This window comes from Bombus bifarius, unplaced genomic scaffold, assembly GCF_011952205.1.
Source record: "Bombus bifarius isolate JDL3187 unplaced genomic scaffold, Bbif_JDL3187 scf7180000007970, whole genome shotgun sequence".
Lineage (NCBI taxonomy): Eukaryota > Metazoa > Arthropoda > Insecta > Hymenoptera > Apidae > Bombus > Bombus bifarius.
The window spans coordinates 2,451,091-2,469,281 of NW_022884356.1; the positions used below are offsets into that span (position 1 = coordinate 2,451,091).

The following is an 18,191-nucleotide window of genomic DNA, read 5'->3' on the forward strand; positions in this document are numbered from 1 at the left end:
TTAATCCTGCTGTAGCCTCCGAATTCTGTATACTTCAACTTTTACTTTCAACCGAGAGAAGGATTATTAATATTTAAAAAAAAATTATCGACATACGATTGAAATGAGAAATCATGCGTGGCAAATATCTTACAGGACACTTAGATTCAGTCTCATAGGTCATCGGTTAAGAAGAATCCTACTATATTTTAAAGACCCTTTAAAATCCTGTCACCCATGTCAAAAACAAACTTCGATTGGTTCACCAAACGGCAAGTGAGAGGAACAGTTAAATTACATAATTCGCTATATAGAAGATTAAAAACGCTGTAACAATATGGTGGGATTAATTAATTCGCCAATGGCTAATCCACTCGTTCGAGAACCATCTGCTCGGCAAGAACTTGACATTGAACCTGCAACTCACCGACGCACACTTTCGTACATTGTAACCAACGCAAAAAGCGGGGCCATTAACTCAGACGTATGCAAAACACATGTATGTATCGGACAGTGGTGGAAAAAGGATTAGGTGCGCATGGGCGTATCTATGGTGACGATTGACTCTTGCTACGACCTCTAGTCGTTTCTAACAATCCATTACAGTGTTATCACGCCGCGACTAGAAAACCTCTGCTCGTGAAAGTTCCGTTCCGAAAGTCTCGCGTGTCGGCTGTGTTTTTCGTCGCTGAGACCACGCTTCCTTTTTCTCGATTCACAACGATCGACAGAGTTCTCGAACGGTTCGACATCGTTATAAAACGTAAAAGGACAAGTTTTCTAGAAATCTAAGAAGAAACAGTTTTCCCGCAGAGACATTTACCATGTAAGTTTGTGCGGTTGTAATTAGTGGCTGGTACTTTGGTGATCTTACGTCGTATCCTCTTCGATAATTTTTTGAAGAGAATGGAAGAATCGAGGGAGATTCGTGAAAGGGTTAGAATTTATTCGAACAAAGAGTAGCATCGTGTGGCGGTGATCCGTTTTGTCGCGTGGCCTCACTTTCCTGGAAGATTACTCAATCGATGTTTCTTTGATGAAACACGGTCGTGGATGTTATATGTTTTAATCGAAAATACTTCGAAAAACCCACGATTCTCTGTGCATTGTCAGAGATTCGCTTGATCGTTCCTTCACGAGCACTTTATTTTTGTCTGATTGCTTGATAGTTTTGATAGAAGTTCAGAAAGAGGGGAGGAGTCATTCTTTAATGGAATAACAAATGGAAAATAAATTATAATTTTAAAGGTTACAGGGTTTATCCTACAGCGATGAAACTAAGTTTCATTTGTATTATATAGATGCTTACAAATTGACTAATCCCTATCATACGAATAATATACAGTATCGATATGGACTAAAATGAATATGAAATTATTTTATTTATTTAATACGTTTAATATTCTAGTTTAATTCTCTATAACGTGGAAATTTGAGGTTAAATTACGGCCATGTACGTATTTCAAATTTTATTTTATTTATCACTCTGTTACATCTTGCTAAATTGTAGACTCTTGTGCAAATGCTTATTTCCGTAGAAAATTAACAGTAAAGCGGAAACTTGCATAGAAATTTATGTTTAGAGAGCTCCGATCAGTTGCACTTCTCCTTGTTTTTAGTTCTTTCATTCCTATATTGTTTTCTGAACTCTCGAATAAAATTAAAAGTATGAATATATACGCATAAACACTATGCACATTATCAAGTAATTGCTATTAATCGATTCGACATTGAAATAATCTAGCGACTATAAGTGGAAATATTGGCAAATGAATTACGTTGAAATAAAATGCACTTTCAAAGAGAAATTCTAATTTCAAAGGTGGTATTGCGAATCGATGGAATTTTAAAAAGTAGGATTATTGAAAAATGAAAAGCAAAGGTTCAACGATATCGTTGGAATGAATTTAAATTTTCATAGTAACAGAATATATGAAATAAGTGGTACTTAATCGATACATATTAAATATTAAATTGATCTCTATTTAAACCACGCTTTATTGCCAATTTCTATTTTCCTCGCAATTTTATAAATTTCTATTATCTATAAATTTCTAAACAATTATATAAAAATCTATGGTCTATCTATGATCCGATAGTTAGCCCAAGTTGAAGTAAGAAATATAAATCGATTATAACTCCTAGAACTCTCTATAAGCAAACAAAATTCTTGCGAAGGGTTAACGAACGTTGCTGATTATTTGTATTACAGATTCTTGGATAGTTCGCTACTGAAAGTGGTTCTTGCTAAAGATGGACGTGCCCTCTGATAAACTCACGAAACAACGTGCATCGCATCTCATACGCTGAACGAAAAATTATCGACTCGATGTGGATGGTGTTACTACTGACCATCGTTCTGAAGATTTTCCTAAAGAAACTACGGGGATTTAATCGACCATCGAGGGAAACTTTACGAATCGAGCCTTCTCCTGCTTTTGGATACCGATCTATTGGACTGTGATCATAAATCTCATTTGATCGATCTTAGTCGTCTGTAAGGACATCTACTGGATACTTCTGAAAAGAAAGTATCATAGAAGTTTATTCGCAACCGTTTATGAAAAGTGAAAAAACTCGGTTAATAGTTCGAGTAGTTTGAATCGAAGAAAGAAGAAGTATCGACGAAAACGTTGTGAACAAAAGAATTCTTAATGTGAGAAGGAAATTGTTGCTTGTGGTACTTGGTTCTCGAAGGAACGTGTCAGAAAAAGTGAATTAGTTAGTTGGAAGCATGTGAGTAAATGGCCGTGGCAGGATCTTGGCATCCTTCGAACGACCTACTATGGGCATCTGCCTGGACACTGGTAAGTATTCGTTGAAAATATCATTGATACTATTGTGCTTTAGAACGTAGTGGTATATATTTTATCGACTAAACGTCATCATGCGTAACGCAATTGTAAATATTTATCTTTTATGAAAAGTATCTGTACGTGATACCGGAAAGCTGGAATGAGAAATGGGAAATAGGAAACCTCGAGGATGAGGAGATAACAATATCTTTGGAATCATTCGTTCTGAATGAATTTCGTTTTATTACACTGTGAAAGAGCTTCCGTTATCAGAGATACTGGAAAGTTGAAAATAAAAAATACATATTTGCATTTCGTAAATGGCAAATATGAAAACTATAACAAGAACGATAAATATCAACGCTATCAGGTTGAACTGCAAATAGGTTTTGATTAGATCATAAAATCTTCTGTACATGTGAATTGATATTTCATATCGATGGTTAATGTTGCAAAATATTATCGCATGCTAATGGTAAACAAATAATAACGAATGATAACATTATTTTTATTTAAAGAAAAGCTTTCGTTTAGCATAATACTACAGTGTATATACTATACATAACGTTATAGATTTATGAATTAAAAAAAGCAGTGACGACGATCGTCTTCGATATAATTTAAAGAATACACGTCACGCGTGAAATTCATTATAATAATTTCTTACTGAAATTTATATAAAATTAAGTGTTTTACGAGGTGTTTTACTTCCTAGTTTCTTTTCTTCTTTTTTTCGTGTTTGTCAGAAGACACGGCAAGCGTTAGGTGACGTTAAACGTTTGACTGTCGGATGTATGAACTCGTTAGAATCGATAGAAATGAAGCTTTCATATCTCTAAGTCCAACTAGTGTTTTAGTATCTCCTTCTTATTTTTAGCATCTCAAGGCATTGTAAAGTCAAATTTTCGCGTAAATATTGAAACGTCGAAATTGGCTGTAGACCGAGACTCGATTTATTTTTAATGACAGTATCAACCGAAACGATCGATCGAAGTTAAATCTTGAGATAATATCGTCGCGATTAATATCTCTGTGTGGTATACGCGAGCAATCGTTTGGATAATAAATATCGTTCACAGTCAGTAGCCAGCTGAAGGCACTTCAGGCGATCGGTCACAAGTAAATAAGTGTAAAGTGAAAATTCAGAAATAAATATACCTGAATAATAAAATACTGTTAGTTAGTGAACTTGGCACCGTCGGTGAAAGAACAAAGGTAAGTGAAATATCGAGCGCTAGTGATAGAATAGAGTCAACAGAGAAAAAAGTTGTGAAAGTGAATACACGAAAGCTAACAAACATTCAAACTGGACAGGGATGCAAACAAAAATCGAGAAACATTTAATAGACAGCACGATTTATTCGTGATAGCATCTGGAAGAAACAAAGAGGAAAATGAAGTACGAGGAGCAGTGTTACTAAGCAGTACAAACGACAGTGTTAACTTTTCGCTTACAATAAGAAACTATAGATAATCAATTAGAATTTCTTTTATTAGAATTAAAAGATTAAAAAGATTAAAAGACAATCGTGTTTGAAAATATGAAACAAAAAATGTTACTGAAATTTATTTGAAAACCTGAAACATGATATTAGAAAGCAGACGGAGAAGTGGAATGTCTAATGATATATTAGTTGCGATGATTCATATTTCTCTTATATTTATGCTGTTAATCATAAAGAAGATTATACTTTGTAGGATTTTTATAGAAAATCTTTCTTATATATATAGAACGTAAAACGGTATTTTCGAGAGGAAAAACTGTGAAATAACGATATATATTGAGAAAATGTTTCTTGTTTCGCTTTTAATATTAAGACACAAATGTGAACGAGACACACGCGTGACCCATATATACCTTGTACTTGACATTACACATGTTACTCGATCAATAAGTCTTCCAGCGATTTCCCAAAAGAAAAGCAGGAACTCGTTTTTATCACAAATTCGACGTATCTCTTAAATTATGCAAGACGATAAAATAGAAACACGTTTGGAAGTTTACAAAATGTATTAACAAGCGCGCAGAACATGTACACGAAAGATTCCATTATTTTCAGTTTACCGTTCCTCCAAGCTTTACGACACAAAGACATTTTTCACGGTTTTAATGTAAATGAAAATTTTGTGGAATTTTTAAACGAATAAACGAATCTATAATTCAAGAAATCTTAATAAGAATTGTAATGTATATAATTAACGTGCTACGGATGTTTGTACATTCATAGGAAATTTAAAGATGTAAAGAGTGAGTGTAGAAAAATATACAGGGTGGTTGGTAACTGGTGATACAAGCGGAAAGGGGGTGATTCTACGCGAAAAAAGAAGTCGAAAATATAGAATAAAATTTCTTTTTTTTTTTTTTAAATTTTTCCATCGAGACAACGATCCACAGTGAGATCCGTTATAACGAGACGTGATAAGGTGCACGCGTACCGAGCCAAAATTCAAAGTCGATTTTCTCGAAAACAAAGCCTCGAACGAAAAATTTTTATTCTATATTTTCGACTTCTTTTTTCGCGTAGAATCACCCCCTTTCCGCTTGTACCACCAGTTACCCACCACCCTACATAAAATATTCAAAGTATAGAAGCCGTTATAGTATTTAAAAGATGGAACGCACCTCTACTTAGATTTTGTTTAGTTATGTTTATAAAAATATGAAATGGCGTAAATTCTGTCTTAAGATTTCATTACTTTCTTGAGATTGAAACTCATCTTTAAGGAAAATATCAACTGCGATCTAATCTTCTTCCGAAATTAATCAACGCTTTCTTTGTATATATGGTCAGCGTGAAAAGGAGATACGCTTGTTTCGTTTACAATGGTTCCTTCGTATCATATTCTCTTCGAGGATTCGTTTACCGCAAAGTTAATAGTTTACGTAGAAATGAATAGCTCGATGGCAACAAAGAAATTTCTATAGGCATGAGTCACGTAACGAATCAATATTGCAAATAAGTTCATGACGTTTGTCGTTAGCTAGTCAGTGTTTATACCCCTTTCTTAGTAAAGGAAACAGTAAGATGAGAATCAAATCTTAAACATAATCTTTTATATCTTTCTTTCTTTTTTATATCTACGATTAAAACCACGATTGCGAAGTGCCGTGAAAGGACGTTGGCAGTTATTACGATTGGCCTTTTGTTAGCGATTCTTATCACAAAGATTATTAACGTTGAAGCAACAGTAAGATATCGTTCTTTTATCGCGTATATTATTTGATATAGTACCGGCTGCTACTAATTATCATTGAAAATAATAACAAAATTACCTGAATATAACATTACGATTACTATAAGATTAAACTCAACATAATTTATTGAAATACACATCCCCGTATACGAAAATTGATACGTTAAAACATACTTTAAAATATCATCATCAAATTACACTTACTGCAAAATGAATTAAAATGTTTACTGAAGACAACTATGTAATCGTGCGAATCCGCTTCATTAAAATCTTATAGTCTTGAACATAATTTTTAATGTATGATCTCCGATCATTACGTGTGGCCACCTTTTTCACAGAAACACATCGTTCCACGTGTACAGCAGTAACGTGTGTTTCTTTCCTTTATGGACACGTAGATGCTTCAACGTTAGACCTGTTTCTCTACAATCGAAAGGAGACCGCAAGAACACAGTTTATACACAGTTTACGTATACAGTTTAATCGATATCGTAGAAGTAACGTTACACTGTGACACGGTGTTCGGTCATGATAAATTTCACAGTTAACGTAAAGGCATTCAAATGATTTCGATTGCATACAAGAATGTGCAAATGTTTCCAGTTTCATAGATCTTATACGTATACATAGATATTATACGTATATACCAAAAGCTACGATGCCTACAGGCACGGTGGAGACGTGCGATTAGCCACAGCGTCACCGTCGCGCCAATTTGTCGTTACATTTTAGAATAGCGTGGATTTCTACGAAGCAGTTCACGCGGAACGCGATTCCCATTTTTAACTGGAGAAACGGCAAATTAGTGCAAAACGCTCGTGTAAATTACGCGAAAAATTAGTCGCGCAAACGTGACGGCAATCGCGGCGATGATTTTTTATTTTTCGGATTTTTTATTGACCGATCAAATTGAAGAATTAAAAAGATTAGAGATCGTTCCTCGATCTCATTCTGCTTTGACGGTTACTATCACATAGTTTCCTCTTTGAATGATTGAATAATTAATAACATTATATATTATTCCACGGTGGTGTATTTAATTTAACGATTAAAGATTGCAAAATTTGATTAAAATATTTAATTAAAAAAAAATAAAGCTACTCAATATTTATTTCCCATAATTTTGTTTAACGATGAAATATTTTTTGTTAAGTAAAATCATATCTATCGTTTGTCAAAATAAATCTCTGTCTGAACAATTCATTTCTTGTAGTTTTTATAATCATATACGTTTAATAACAAGTTTGAACTATGTATATATCTTTTCTGGAATTAAACTGGCAGTTCTTCGTCAAGCTATTGAAATTTCTATAGATGTACGTTAATAATTAATAGAAGTATAAACTCATATATGAATAATTCATTCTATATGTACAAGCATATATGTATATCGTGTATGATCTGTGCCTATGTGATCGAGTTAAAACATTTATGAATAAATTAAACACTGTACAATAGTAATGTAGTAACATACAAAATTTTAGCTAAGATCAGATATTATAAAATATTGGTATTTAAGAAAGGAAAAATTGTTTTCATATCACAATCGTTAATAACAATTTTCATACTTTCATCGTTCATTAAATAAAGTTTAGAAATTGCTAAAAAAATTATCGTATTTAACATTTTTCTATTAGAATCTCTCTTTAATATATTTCTGTTTAATTATTATACCTATATTTTTACTCGCTGATACATTTTTATTTCGTTTATCAACTAAGATCGTAGCAGTGTTTGCGTTTGAATGAAAAGAATCCCAATGGTGCCTGATAAATTACTAAAATTAGAAAAGATTTTCGAAAAATATAAAGAAAACAAGAGTGGTTAACATGTATACGATCATTATACTCGTTCGTTTTCTTCCGAAGCGGAAACCAAGAGATAAAGGAAATTTCATAAAAGGAAGAGACAAATAGGTGCTGGAGACCTTTTAACCTAATGAAGACATTGCTTTGTAATCGTTAATATTTAAATTAAATGTACATAAGCGCAGCTGCACGTGATGTTATAAATTGCCACGCAATATTACGTAGCACATGCAATGTAAAAATTGAACGTTACGACATCGTGTAGACAGATAATTTTTCTAAGAGCATGTTCTTCACAGTATGTCATCACTTGCTAAATATAATACATTTTGCAAAATAATATTACAGTTAACGTAAGGTTAACAGGTAATTAACAAAGAAAAGTGTAAAGAACAGAAGGAAGATTTAAATTGACATTAAAATTAATCGGAATCTATGAAAATTGCTTTTGCAATAAGCAATCGTTGTATTAGGTTGACAACTAAATGATTGCGGATTTTGTCATTACCACCTAATGATAAAATCCGCAATACTTAGTTGCCAACCCAATACAAAAGGTTACTAAAAAGTTTTAATTGAACATCAAAACGGCTAACGAATAAACCGATCATTCTCCAAACTTATAGTACTTAGTTTATAATTTCAACCGATAATAATCTAGTTTAACGATCGACTTCAAGTTATTTAACGAAAAATTTGGTCGCAGATCAACAAAATGGATCGCAGGTGTTCGAGGAAGCTGATGCTCGAAGCGCGGGGAAATGGCGAGGAGAGGCTGGCCTCTTGTCAACACCCCCAAGCGGATATTTTCCACAACAGAACGTTGGTGCAGTTAAATTCGAAGTTCCAAAAGTGCCTGTCATATTTGTGCTTGGTTCGTATCATATACGATTCAGTTGAAAAATAAGAGCAAAGTATTTGAATTGCTTTCTCGCGCCTTGCGTACATGATTCTCGGATGAAGTTAAAAATAAGAATCTGAATTAACTTTCGGATTAGGACGACTCTTTCTAATGCAAAGTTTAATGTAAAAAATTTTTTTTACGTTTCAACAAATTTTGACATAAGAAAGTTTCTGTTAATTTGATTATTATCGTAAAATGCTATCAGCGTTTTAGCTGTTATTCGAGCAAAGTACCATATTTGTCTATAGTGCGAAATGGTGTTTTATCATTCTTTCTATATCATGATACAACTTTCGATCTTCAGGTGGACCTGGTAGTGGAAAGGTGACACATTGTGATAATTTGATGCAAGAGAAAAAGGGTATAACGCATATCAACATGATGGATCTCCTTCAACAATACGCTCTTGGAAATGGTATGGAGACACGTTATTTGTAAAGTGGATCATTAAGTGAGAAATTACGGATAATTACTATACACGTAAATTAATAAATATTAGTGATGTAACAATTACTAAATAAAATTGATAATGAATATATTGTTATAATGATTTTATTGCTAATGAAAGCCCGTAAGATAGATGAATACAGAATTTTGCGAATATTAATATATTATTATATTAATATTTTTTATTTATTATATCCTATATATAAATATCCTATTTGTTGATATATTATTTTTACGATAGATATGCAAGATTTCGGACAACTTAGCAGTAAAACAGTTGCGGAGGTTCTTATGCTGGAAATCAAGATGTCTCCAGGTTCCAAAGTCTTTCTTGTTAGTGGTTATCCACGTAATATGCGCGACGTAGTAGAATATGCTGAAAAAGTAAGTATTTTTATATAGATATATTTTGATTCGAAAACGCCTCTTCTAACGACAGAGAAGAATAATCCGGATCAAATTCTTAAATGAGATATGTAAACAAAACATATATTGAAGCATGCACGAAGCAGATAAAGGACAAAAATCGATCACCAAATTAGGACATTCTCTTCGATTGATCCTTTCATAATATTTCTGAACTCCCGTTTGTAGAAAAGAAATCGATTTCCTTTGAGAATCATGTTTGAATGTTACAATTAATCGTGTCATAAGTTTTATAGAACAGCTTCTGCGACACTTCGTTAAAACTGTTACATTAAGAAAGGAAAAACGATCCTTTATGTTATAAAGAGGTCCAAAAATAATTGCTACATTTACAGATTAAAATTGTAAACGGCGTGATTCTCGTGTCCTGGAGACAGGAGATTCTCGAAAGACAAATCGATTTTGGTGCACAACTTGGACAAGTAGTGATCGAGCTAGCAAGAATGGAACTTTATAATTTTTATAGAAACGTTATGCCCGTCGCAGAATATTTCGATCAAAGTGGAATGTTGCTAGAGGTAAGCAAGCGAATATTTCTACATACTTTTTGAAACTTGATGCTGATCTCATTTCCTGAACGCGTGATAATCGTTAAAGCATTGTCTGATTATCGCTTATGGTAATTACAGATAAACGGAGAAAGAAATCCGAGCGAGGTTTACGTCGATTTTCGTGAAGCGGTTTTCAAAATTCTCGGCTTGTCAAACGATGAAATACAAGGAAAAAATGCTTCTCAACCGTTAAAAACAGAAGTAAGTTTCCATGTTTCGAACCGGTGATATATATTTATTCTTCGGCTTACGATCTCTTTTGCTAAACGCTTGATAAATTCGTCTGTGAAAATGTTAATATTCAAGCTGTCCAACGTAGAATATTGAAATTACAGGTAGAAGTCGAGAGGAGGAAAGAATCTATTCCAAAATCATCATCTCCTATGGAAGAAGTGTTGGCTCAGCTAACGCAAATACCTGTCGAGGTGAATGTGAAACCCGTAAAAACCGCGATCAAGTCTAGAAAAGGATTACCCGCGTTCATCTGGGTTATAGGTAAGAAAAAATACACCTTACAAAATTGTTCCTTGAATTATTCTAAATCCAATCGTAATATTTTTTTAGCCTTAACAAATTTCTTAAGTTTGCCAAATTGTTGTTAATTTAATCGGTAAAATGAAAGAATGGTTTTTTGGTATGCGTGATTTCTTTCTACTTGTTAGAACACGTAAGATTTGAGCATAAAGGTTCCAGGAGCATAGGCATATAGAGCTTGAAAATAAAAACTTACTAAAACTAATTATATCAGAGCTACGTTAACAAACGAATTAGATCGAAGAAATTTAATAAAACGTTACAAGCACTTAAGATTGGTATTTTTATTTTACTAGGTGGCCCAGGAAGCAACAAAGAAAATTTATGCACTCAGGCTGTTCGCAATATGCCAGGCTGGGTCCAAGTTAGCATCGGTGGTTTGCTTAGAGCGATGGCATCGTCAAATACTATTGTCAACGATGCTATCGTTTCTGGAGAAACGGTGCCACAAGACATCGTCATGCAAGTAGTAGAACAGCAGATTATGCTAAATCGCGACACGGATGGCATAGTAATAGATGGCTATCCGAGGGACTTGAATCAAGTGCAAGAATTTGAGAATAAGGTAATTTACAATGGCCCATATATACATACAGTTTGATAATAAATGTACAACGGTGTACACAATAGATCTTTTCTCATGTTTTTACAATGTTATCCAAGTTTAACGAACATATCCAATATTATTTCTCAACTTTTCAGTTTGGCCAGCAGCCACCGTTAGTATTATTAGACTGCTCGAAACTACAACTTGGCAGAGGAAGGATAGATGATAACGTATCTGCATTTAGAAAGAGGCTGGAACTCTTTCGCGAAGTATCTTTACCTATGTTAAAAACCCTGGACAACGAAAATCGCTTAACGATTGTAAGTGTAATCCGAAATTCTTCCTTTCTTGTGATTCAGACAATATAATACTACAATACCAATAATACAATAAAAATTTGGCATTAGATAGGTATAAAGAAATATAATTTTATATAAAATTAATATTAAATTAATCAAGATAGTACGAGTGTAGTAATACTAAAATGTGAAATCGTTTTCAATACAGATTGATGGCGACACGGACGTACCAAGCGTGCAACAAGAATTCGCGGCCGCACTTTATCAATTAATGACGCAAACGCGTCGTAAAGAAGAGAATGATCTGCATAATCCTGAACCACAGATGGTACAAGAAAATGGAAACAATGAGAAATTAAATACAGTTGTTCTTAATAATAAGGATCAATCGATCATATCAAACGGTGTTTCTAAGCAGATGACCGATGGTAAATTAAATGCCGAGCAAGCAGTTAATGCTACGAAAAATATGAATGGAATACGCAGCATACAGGGTAACCAATATTCTCTCTCTCTCTCTCTCTCTCTTTCTTATTTTACTTTACTTATACCTAAGTACATATGTATAATATATACACTGCAAATGTTTATACGTTTATATAATATTTAATGGTTGCTAACCCCTGCTTAAATTCCATTTTTAATTACGTTTACAAAAATATGAAGTTATAGAAACATTCGCAGTTTGATAATAAATAAGTTAAATTTTAATGGAACATAATTACTGAAAACAAAGGGCAAAAATAAGATTTAATCAAAATTTCCACTGACAGGTGCAGTACGAATCGCAAATGGATTAAAGAATAACGCCAGACAGGTTCAAAAAAACGGTGCTGCTCGTATGCAAAACGGTATTGCGAATGGTACCGCACACATGTTACAAAATGGTGTTGCACATCTGGCCAACGGAATTATATCAAGTAATAACAAAGTTGCACCGGCGGTACAAAATTATTTGCCGAACAACACCAAAGATGCAGTGAGGAAGATGTACAACGAGGTCGAAGGTTACCAACAGAATTTACACATGTAGTTAAAAACACGTGTAAGATCGTCGTTCGAACGAAAAATTAAAAAGGAGAAAAGAATATTTTTAATATTGTTCTATCTTTTTATAAATTTAATCGATCACGTTAATGATCACGAAATTAAACGAACATTCGAAGTTCCTCTCTGATAAAACATACATACATATATAAGCAGTATACTATACGTATTATAATAATACTATATGAAGATTTTTCGGCGTTACCTGATAAACTGGAAAAGTATAATTTACTAGAGAAAATAAGAAGAAGTTATTATATGAAGTTTTTGTTTATGAACGCTTTGCCATGATAGAAGAAAGATTTCAATGCCATAGATAAGTTTCAATAAATGTGTAAACATTACATTACAAGAGTCTTTAAACGAAATTCAGAACTCGCTAATTAAGAGTCCATTAAGCGGGATCGTTTTAAAACAGAAAAACATAATGTAAAATAGCAATGAAAAATCGTTGCTTGATTCATGTTGTGTTCAATATGAACTTATAATTTTCCAACAAAACAGTTTTAACTCAATTTCGTACTATATTTTTTACTTATTTTCAATAATCCCAGTTTGTCGGGAAAATCCGGGAACAGCCCACTTACGTAATAATACATTCGCATCGTGCCTTAAGACCATTACGACTTACATAGGATTAAACGATGAATTTAAGAGGAAAGCCAAACGCAAAATTAGATACGCAAATGTATACATATAGACTAAGATACTCGTATTCAAATATCGAGGTTTCGAGACTAAATAGTTGTATACGATACGTTTAAGTGTAATATGAAATACGTATGTTTTTCTTTCTTGTTTTTCTTATTCTTTTTTACCTGAACGTTACAGACAGTAAGTACTTACATCAAGCGAGACTGATAACGAAGTAAAGTATTTAATACCGTTCGTTTCTAATAAAACGCGATTATAAAAATAAGATTTTTTATGGAACTCTAGAAAACAGATATTTCAAGAGTGTAAATGAAAATTTAACTCTAATAAAAATTGAACCAAATTATGCAAATTTAATAACTACGGATCAGTAGCTGGTACGTTGAACTCTTATCAAAAGAAATTAAATGGCTCTTGATACAAGCACATATTACGTAGAAAAAGAATTTAGTTTCGGACTTTTGAATGGAATAATATTATCCGTGTTTCTATTACTCTAAACGGTACTCATAGTAAGCACGATAAGATATCAATAAGTTAAGTCTAATTAAAGAACATTTAATAATTGTATATTCTAATAAAATATTAAAATAATCGTTTTTTTCACCTAGTTTGAATAGCTTCTTTAATTATTTCTTGATAATTTATTTCCATGTCTAATATTTACAAATAAAATTTCTTTAACATTATTATTTACCATTATTTATTTACGCGAATTTCTGTTCTATATTAATTCATTTTCCTTCTATATACTTTCAGTCGTATTCCACATAAATGGAAAATGTCTCAATGAAAAATCAATCATTTTTTTCGTTTCATTTATACAGGGTGGTTGGTAACTGATGGTACACGCGAAAAGGGGGTGATTCTACGCGAAAAAAGAAGTCGAAAATATAGAATAAATTTCTTTTTTTTTTTTAATTTTTCCATCGAGACAACGATCTACAGTGAGATCCGTTATAACGAGACGTGATAAAGTGCACGCGTACCGAGCGAAAATTCAAAGTCGATTTTCTCGAAAACAAAGCCTCAAACGAAAAATTTTTATTCTATATTTTCGACTTCTTTTTTCACGTAGAATCACCCCCTTTCCGCTTGTACCATCAGTTACCAACCACCCTGTATAATATTGGACTGATTTATGTACGAGACTGGAATACGTACAAAAAAAATGAATGAAGCAATTTTAAATTGTTCTTCATTATTGAAATTATTTTCTTTCATAAAAGGATAAAACTAAAATCTTCAAATCACTCCTGATTATTAAATAAATAATTAAATAGTCTAGTTTTTACATTCTAATATTTCATATCACAGGGATTTATACATTACACGTAATAAAACAGATACCTCACTAAAAATGTGCTTATTGGCCTTATTAAAATAAAATCTTCTTTTATGCGTGCGTTTTAAAGCATTTGCGTTACGAATTATGATATAGAGATATTGGTCCAAATATTAAAAAATTATGCAGGTAGTAAATACGTAAGATAATGCAATTAAAAAATATGTATACAGAAATATGATATGACAAATCGTGACAAATTTTGATATGACAAATAACTGTAAATAAACAATGACTTTTTAAATGCATGCAGAAAGTAGATCTACTTAAATCAGGTGACAAACTGTTTTCTACACGAAGTACAAAAAACATTTCGAAAAGATTCATATGTATATTGAAACAGTTGTAGTTAACCACAACTCTTTAGGATAAATTTAGAAATACTTACATCGATGCTGGTGTCCCGTGAGGTATTCAACACACTTCTTTCACGAGTTTAACAGATCACTATAGATAAAAAATATCATGTAAAGTATATGTTTATTTCGTTTCATTAATTAATTGTATCACAGATAGTGATCATAAACGTACTTACAGGACACAACTCAAATGTATCCTTCTTCTTTTTCTCTTATTTTCACTGAAAATTTAGAATCCAAGACACCAGCAATGTTTGTACAAAAACTTGTGGAACATCCTGTAAAAAACAATATCATAAGAACAATAGTACGAAAAATAGAAATTACTTAATGTCTTGAACTTATAGCTTTATCAAATTTTATTTAAAAATTGTCGGATAAAATATCATTGCTGTGACATACCGTGCAATTAAATGCATTGTAAAAACCTTACAATTAAATAACATAATTTATAAATATACATATAAATCTAAGCAAAGTTTCATATAATATACAACTGAGTCCGCAGGCGGATTTATATAAATTGTATAAATCAATATAGATTAACGTTAAAATCATCTTCTATTCAGAATATTTAAATTATAATTTATATTATTTATTATATGAAACAGATTTTTATGTTTTGCCTTACCTTTACGATTTGATTTTATTGGAATTTTTTCGAGACAAAGCACATCGATTCGTACTACAAACACTCACATTCAGCATTCGTTTCTATACATATGAATTGTAATTTTTAATTGATATTAAATTAATATGATAATATTTTATAAATAACAATATCATTGTCTTTTTTTCAGCGATAAAGTATAAAAATATAAAAGTTGTATAATGTTCTATATTATTTAGATTATTTATATATATATATATATATATATATATATATATATCGATGTTTTTTTTAGACAAATATTAAGATAATAAACAAATGCACTGAAATTTTACACAATATCGTTATCGTATTATTTATTCCACGTACCATAACTAAATTAACTAAACTAAATTGAGTGCGAATTTTACTCTACATCATCATTTATCTATTTCATAAAGAAACACTGTATCAATTAAATCTCTTGAATAATAAAAAATTTATTTAATCGTACGTTTATAAAATAATATGAATTTCCGCACGTTTGAACAAAATGTATAAAGAACGAATAACACGAAATTTTTTGAATACTTTCATTGGTCATATCAAATCCTTCTTTATGATTGGTTGACAATTTACTTACAATTTACTTACTAAAATAAACAACGCGATTTTTAAAAAAAGAATCATGTAAAATATAATACATAAGTAGTACTGTCGAAAGAAAAGAATTATAAGAATGAAATTTAAAAGGTTTAGTTATAATAAATTTTACCACTTTAGTTAAAATTATTCAAATATAATACTTTTAATGTAATTTTAATATTTATTGACAATTTTACTATACATGTATGTAACGAAGCTTATTAATTTATTCATGTAATTATTAATGTAATACATACATAGCGGTGTATATCCGAACCTTTTATTTATAAATTTCTACTCCCAAAATTAAACATATTTATAACAGGATATTTTTAATTAAATAGACATATGTTTAAAATAAGTCTATTTTCTTCCGTGTATACATATCATATTGGCTTGAAATCGTGATAGTGCATTAAGCATTATAAATATTTCGTTTGGGTTTCTATTTAATGGAAGTTGAATATCTACATATGTATATTTTGGTATATTTCGAAGACAGTATGTATTCTTAAAATTTATTCATAATCCACTAACCTATATAGCAAATAATGTATGTTACTATAAATGTTTAATCCTTCTCAATAATAGTTGGTCAAATACGCATGCGACATATACTTTTGAACACATTTCCTTATGACAGAAAATTATTATAAATATATTCCTGTCCTACCAGTAACAACAATAAAATGCCTCGTGTAACTTATCGTATATTTTATACATTATTCATTTGAAAATTTATTTTAACATTTTTTTTCCTTTTTATATTATTTTCTTCATGTTGAATTTGCTCAAGTATCGTCTCTCATTGTGTAAACGCTAAATATTCTTCAAAATTTATGCAATGAAAGTAAAATAAAATTAGTTAGCGCCGAATATTTGCTTCTAATTTAATCTCTCACTAATATCATACATCCTTTATATCATTTTTTTCCTATTAAACATTACATAAAAATATTTGACACTAATGATGTTATCAAGGTAAGTATACCCTGATTTCATTATATTTTTTAAAATACGTAATTTAAATTTAAAAGAAGCATTTTGTAATCTTAAAATAAATCATAAATGATAAAATATGAAAATCGGAAATATTCGATTCAGATTGAGTACAGAAACTACATGTGATATAATCAAGTTACATAATATGCTCCTATTTCTTTTAATGCATGCTAATTAACATTGCGTATGATATAGTATATTATTTATCATATATGAACATAAATTACTAAAAGTGTACTTAATTATAAACAATCACAATAAAATGCTACACGAAAATCACAATAAACAATAACTTTATAATACGCACTATATAAATACAATAATTTACATATGTCTAGAAGTGGATTTAAACTGAATTTATTTGGCAAACGCAACACTAAAATCATCAAAGATTTAAAAAATCGGTACCTGGTTAAATATTTCTAGAGTCTTGTATACTTAATAAATAAATTAATTAAAAAATGGGAATGTAGGGAGAGATAATGGTCGAGTAATTTGACAGTTTCGATTAAGAAATAAATGCTTATTCGATTAAAAATACATGATATGGATTGAAGAGGGAAAGAAGTTCAAAATGTCTATAAAAATGAGGAAGTCATTGATACATCTGATTCTGATTAAAACAATTTTGAATAGAGTAAAATCTGATATAAACATTATCGAAATAATCAGAATATTATATATTTACAATTTTGTAATTTTGAACAAAAACTACATTATACACACTAAAATATACTAGTAGATCAGTAATAGTCTCTGCCATATATCATTCAGATTTAGCTACAAAAATATAGAAGGTACAAAAAATTATGTTTGGAAGTTTTGGAATCAAGAATATCATATGGGAGTAGATACCATATATATAAATATAAATATCGAATGAAACGATTACGAAGTAAATTCAAATGTATGTATGTATACATGTATATGTACAAGTAATTTCGCAGAAAAAATAAACGAAGTAATCCATATACTTATATTTCCATATATATTTTCTTTATTCAAGGTAGGATAAAATAATAAAAAGAAAAGTTACATAATCTATCTTTTTGTTTCCTCTTTTTC

General features: G+C 31.0%; 1 protein-coding gene across 2 annotated transcripts; it reads left to right on the forward strand.

Moving 5' to 3' along the window:
* Positions 1 to 543: 543 nt before the first annotated feature.
* On the forward strand, positions 544 to 13,785 carry LOC117212385 (adenylate kinase isoenzyme 5). 2 transcript variants are annotated; one of them, XM_033457188.1, is made up of 12 exons: positions 544 to 805; positions 2,192 to 2,786; positions 8,484 to 8,651; positions 8,986 to 9,096; positions 9,370 to 9,512; positions 9,890 to 10,072; positions 10,184 to 10,306; positions 10,441 to 10,600; positions 10,936 to 11,204; positions 11,342 to 11,506; positions 11,694 to 11,979; positions 12,259 to 12,518. In XM_033457188.1, exons 2-12 carry the CDS (start codon positions 2,765 to 2,767, stop codon positions 12,516 to 12,518), a joined length of 1,890 nt encoding a protein of 629 aa, XP_033313079.1. In that variant the 5' UTR covers positions 544 to 805; positions 2,192 to 2,764. The 2 variants fall into 2 exon arrangements, with proteins under 2 accessions (XP_033313079.1, XP_033313088.1); XM_033457197.1 differs by lacking the exon at positions 544 to 805 and having other exon boundaries at positions 2,765 to 2,786; positions 12,259 to 13,785.
* Positions 13,786 to 18,191: the final 4,406 nt, after the last annotated feature.

Bases quoted from the DNA above. Each gene is read 5' to 3' on its own strand.
- LOC117212385 (XM_033457188.1), top strand. From the start codon at position 2,765: ATGGGCATCTGCCTGGACACTG. The intron at 2,787-8,483 runs GTAAGTATTCGT...ATTTGGTCGCAG, and splicing joins GGGCATCTGCCTGGACACTG to ATCAACAAAATGGATCGCAG. The intron at 10,601-10,935 runs GTAAGAAAAAAT...TTATTTTACTAG, and splicing joins CGCGTTCATCTGGGTTATAG to GTGGCCCAGGAAGCAACAAA.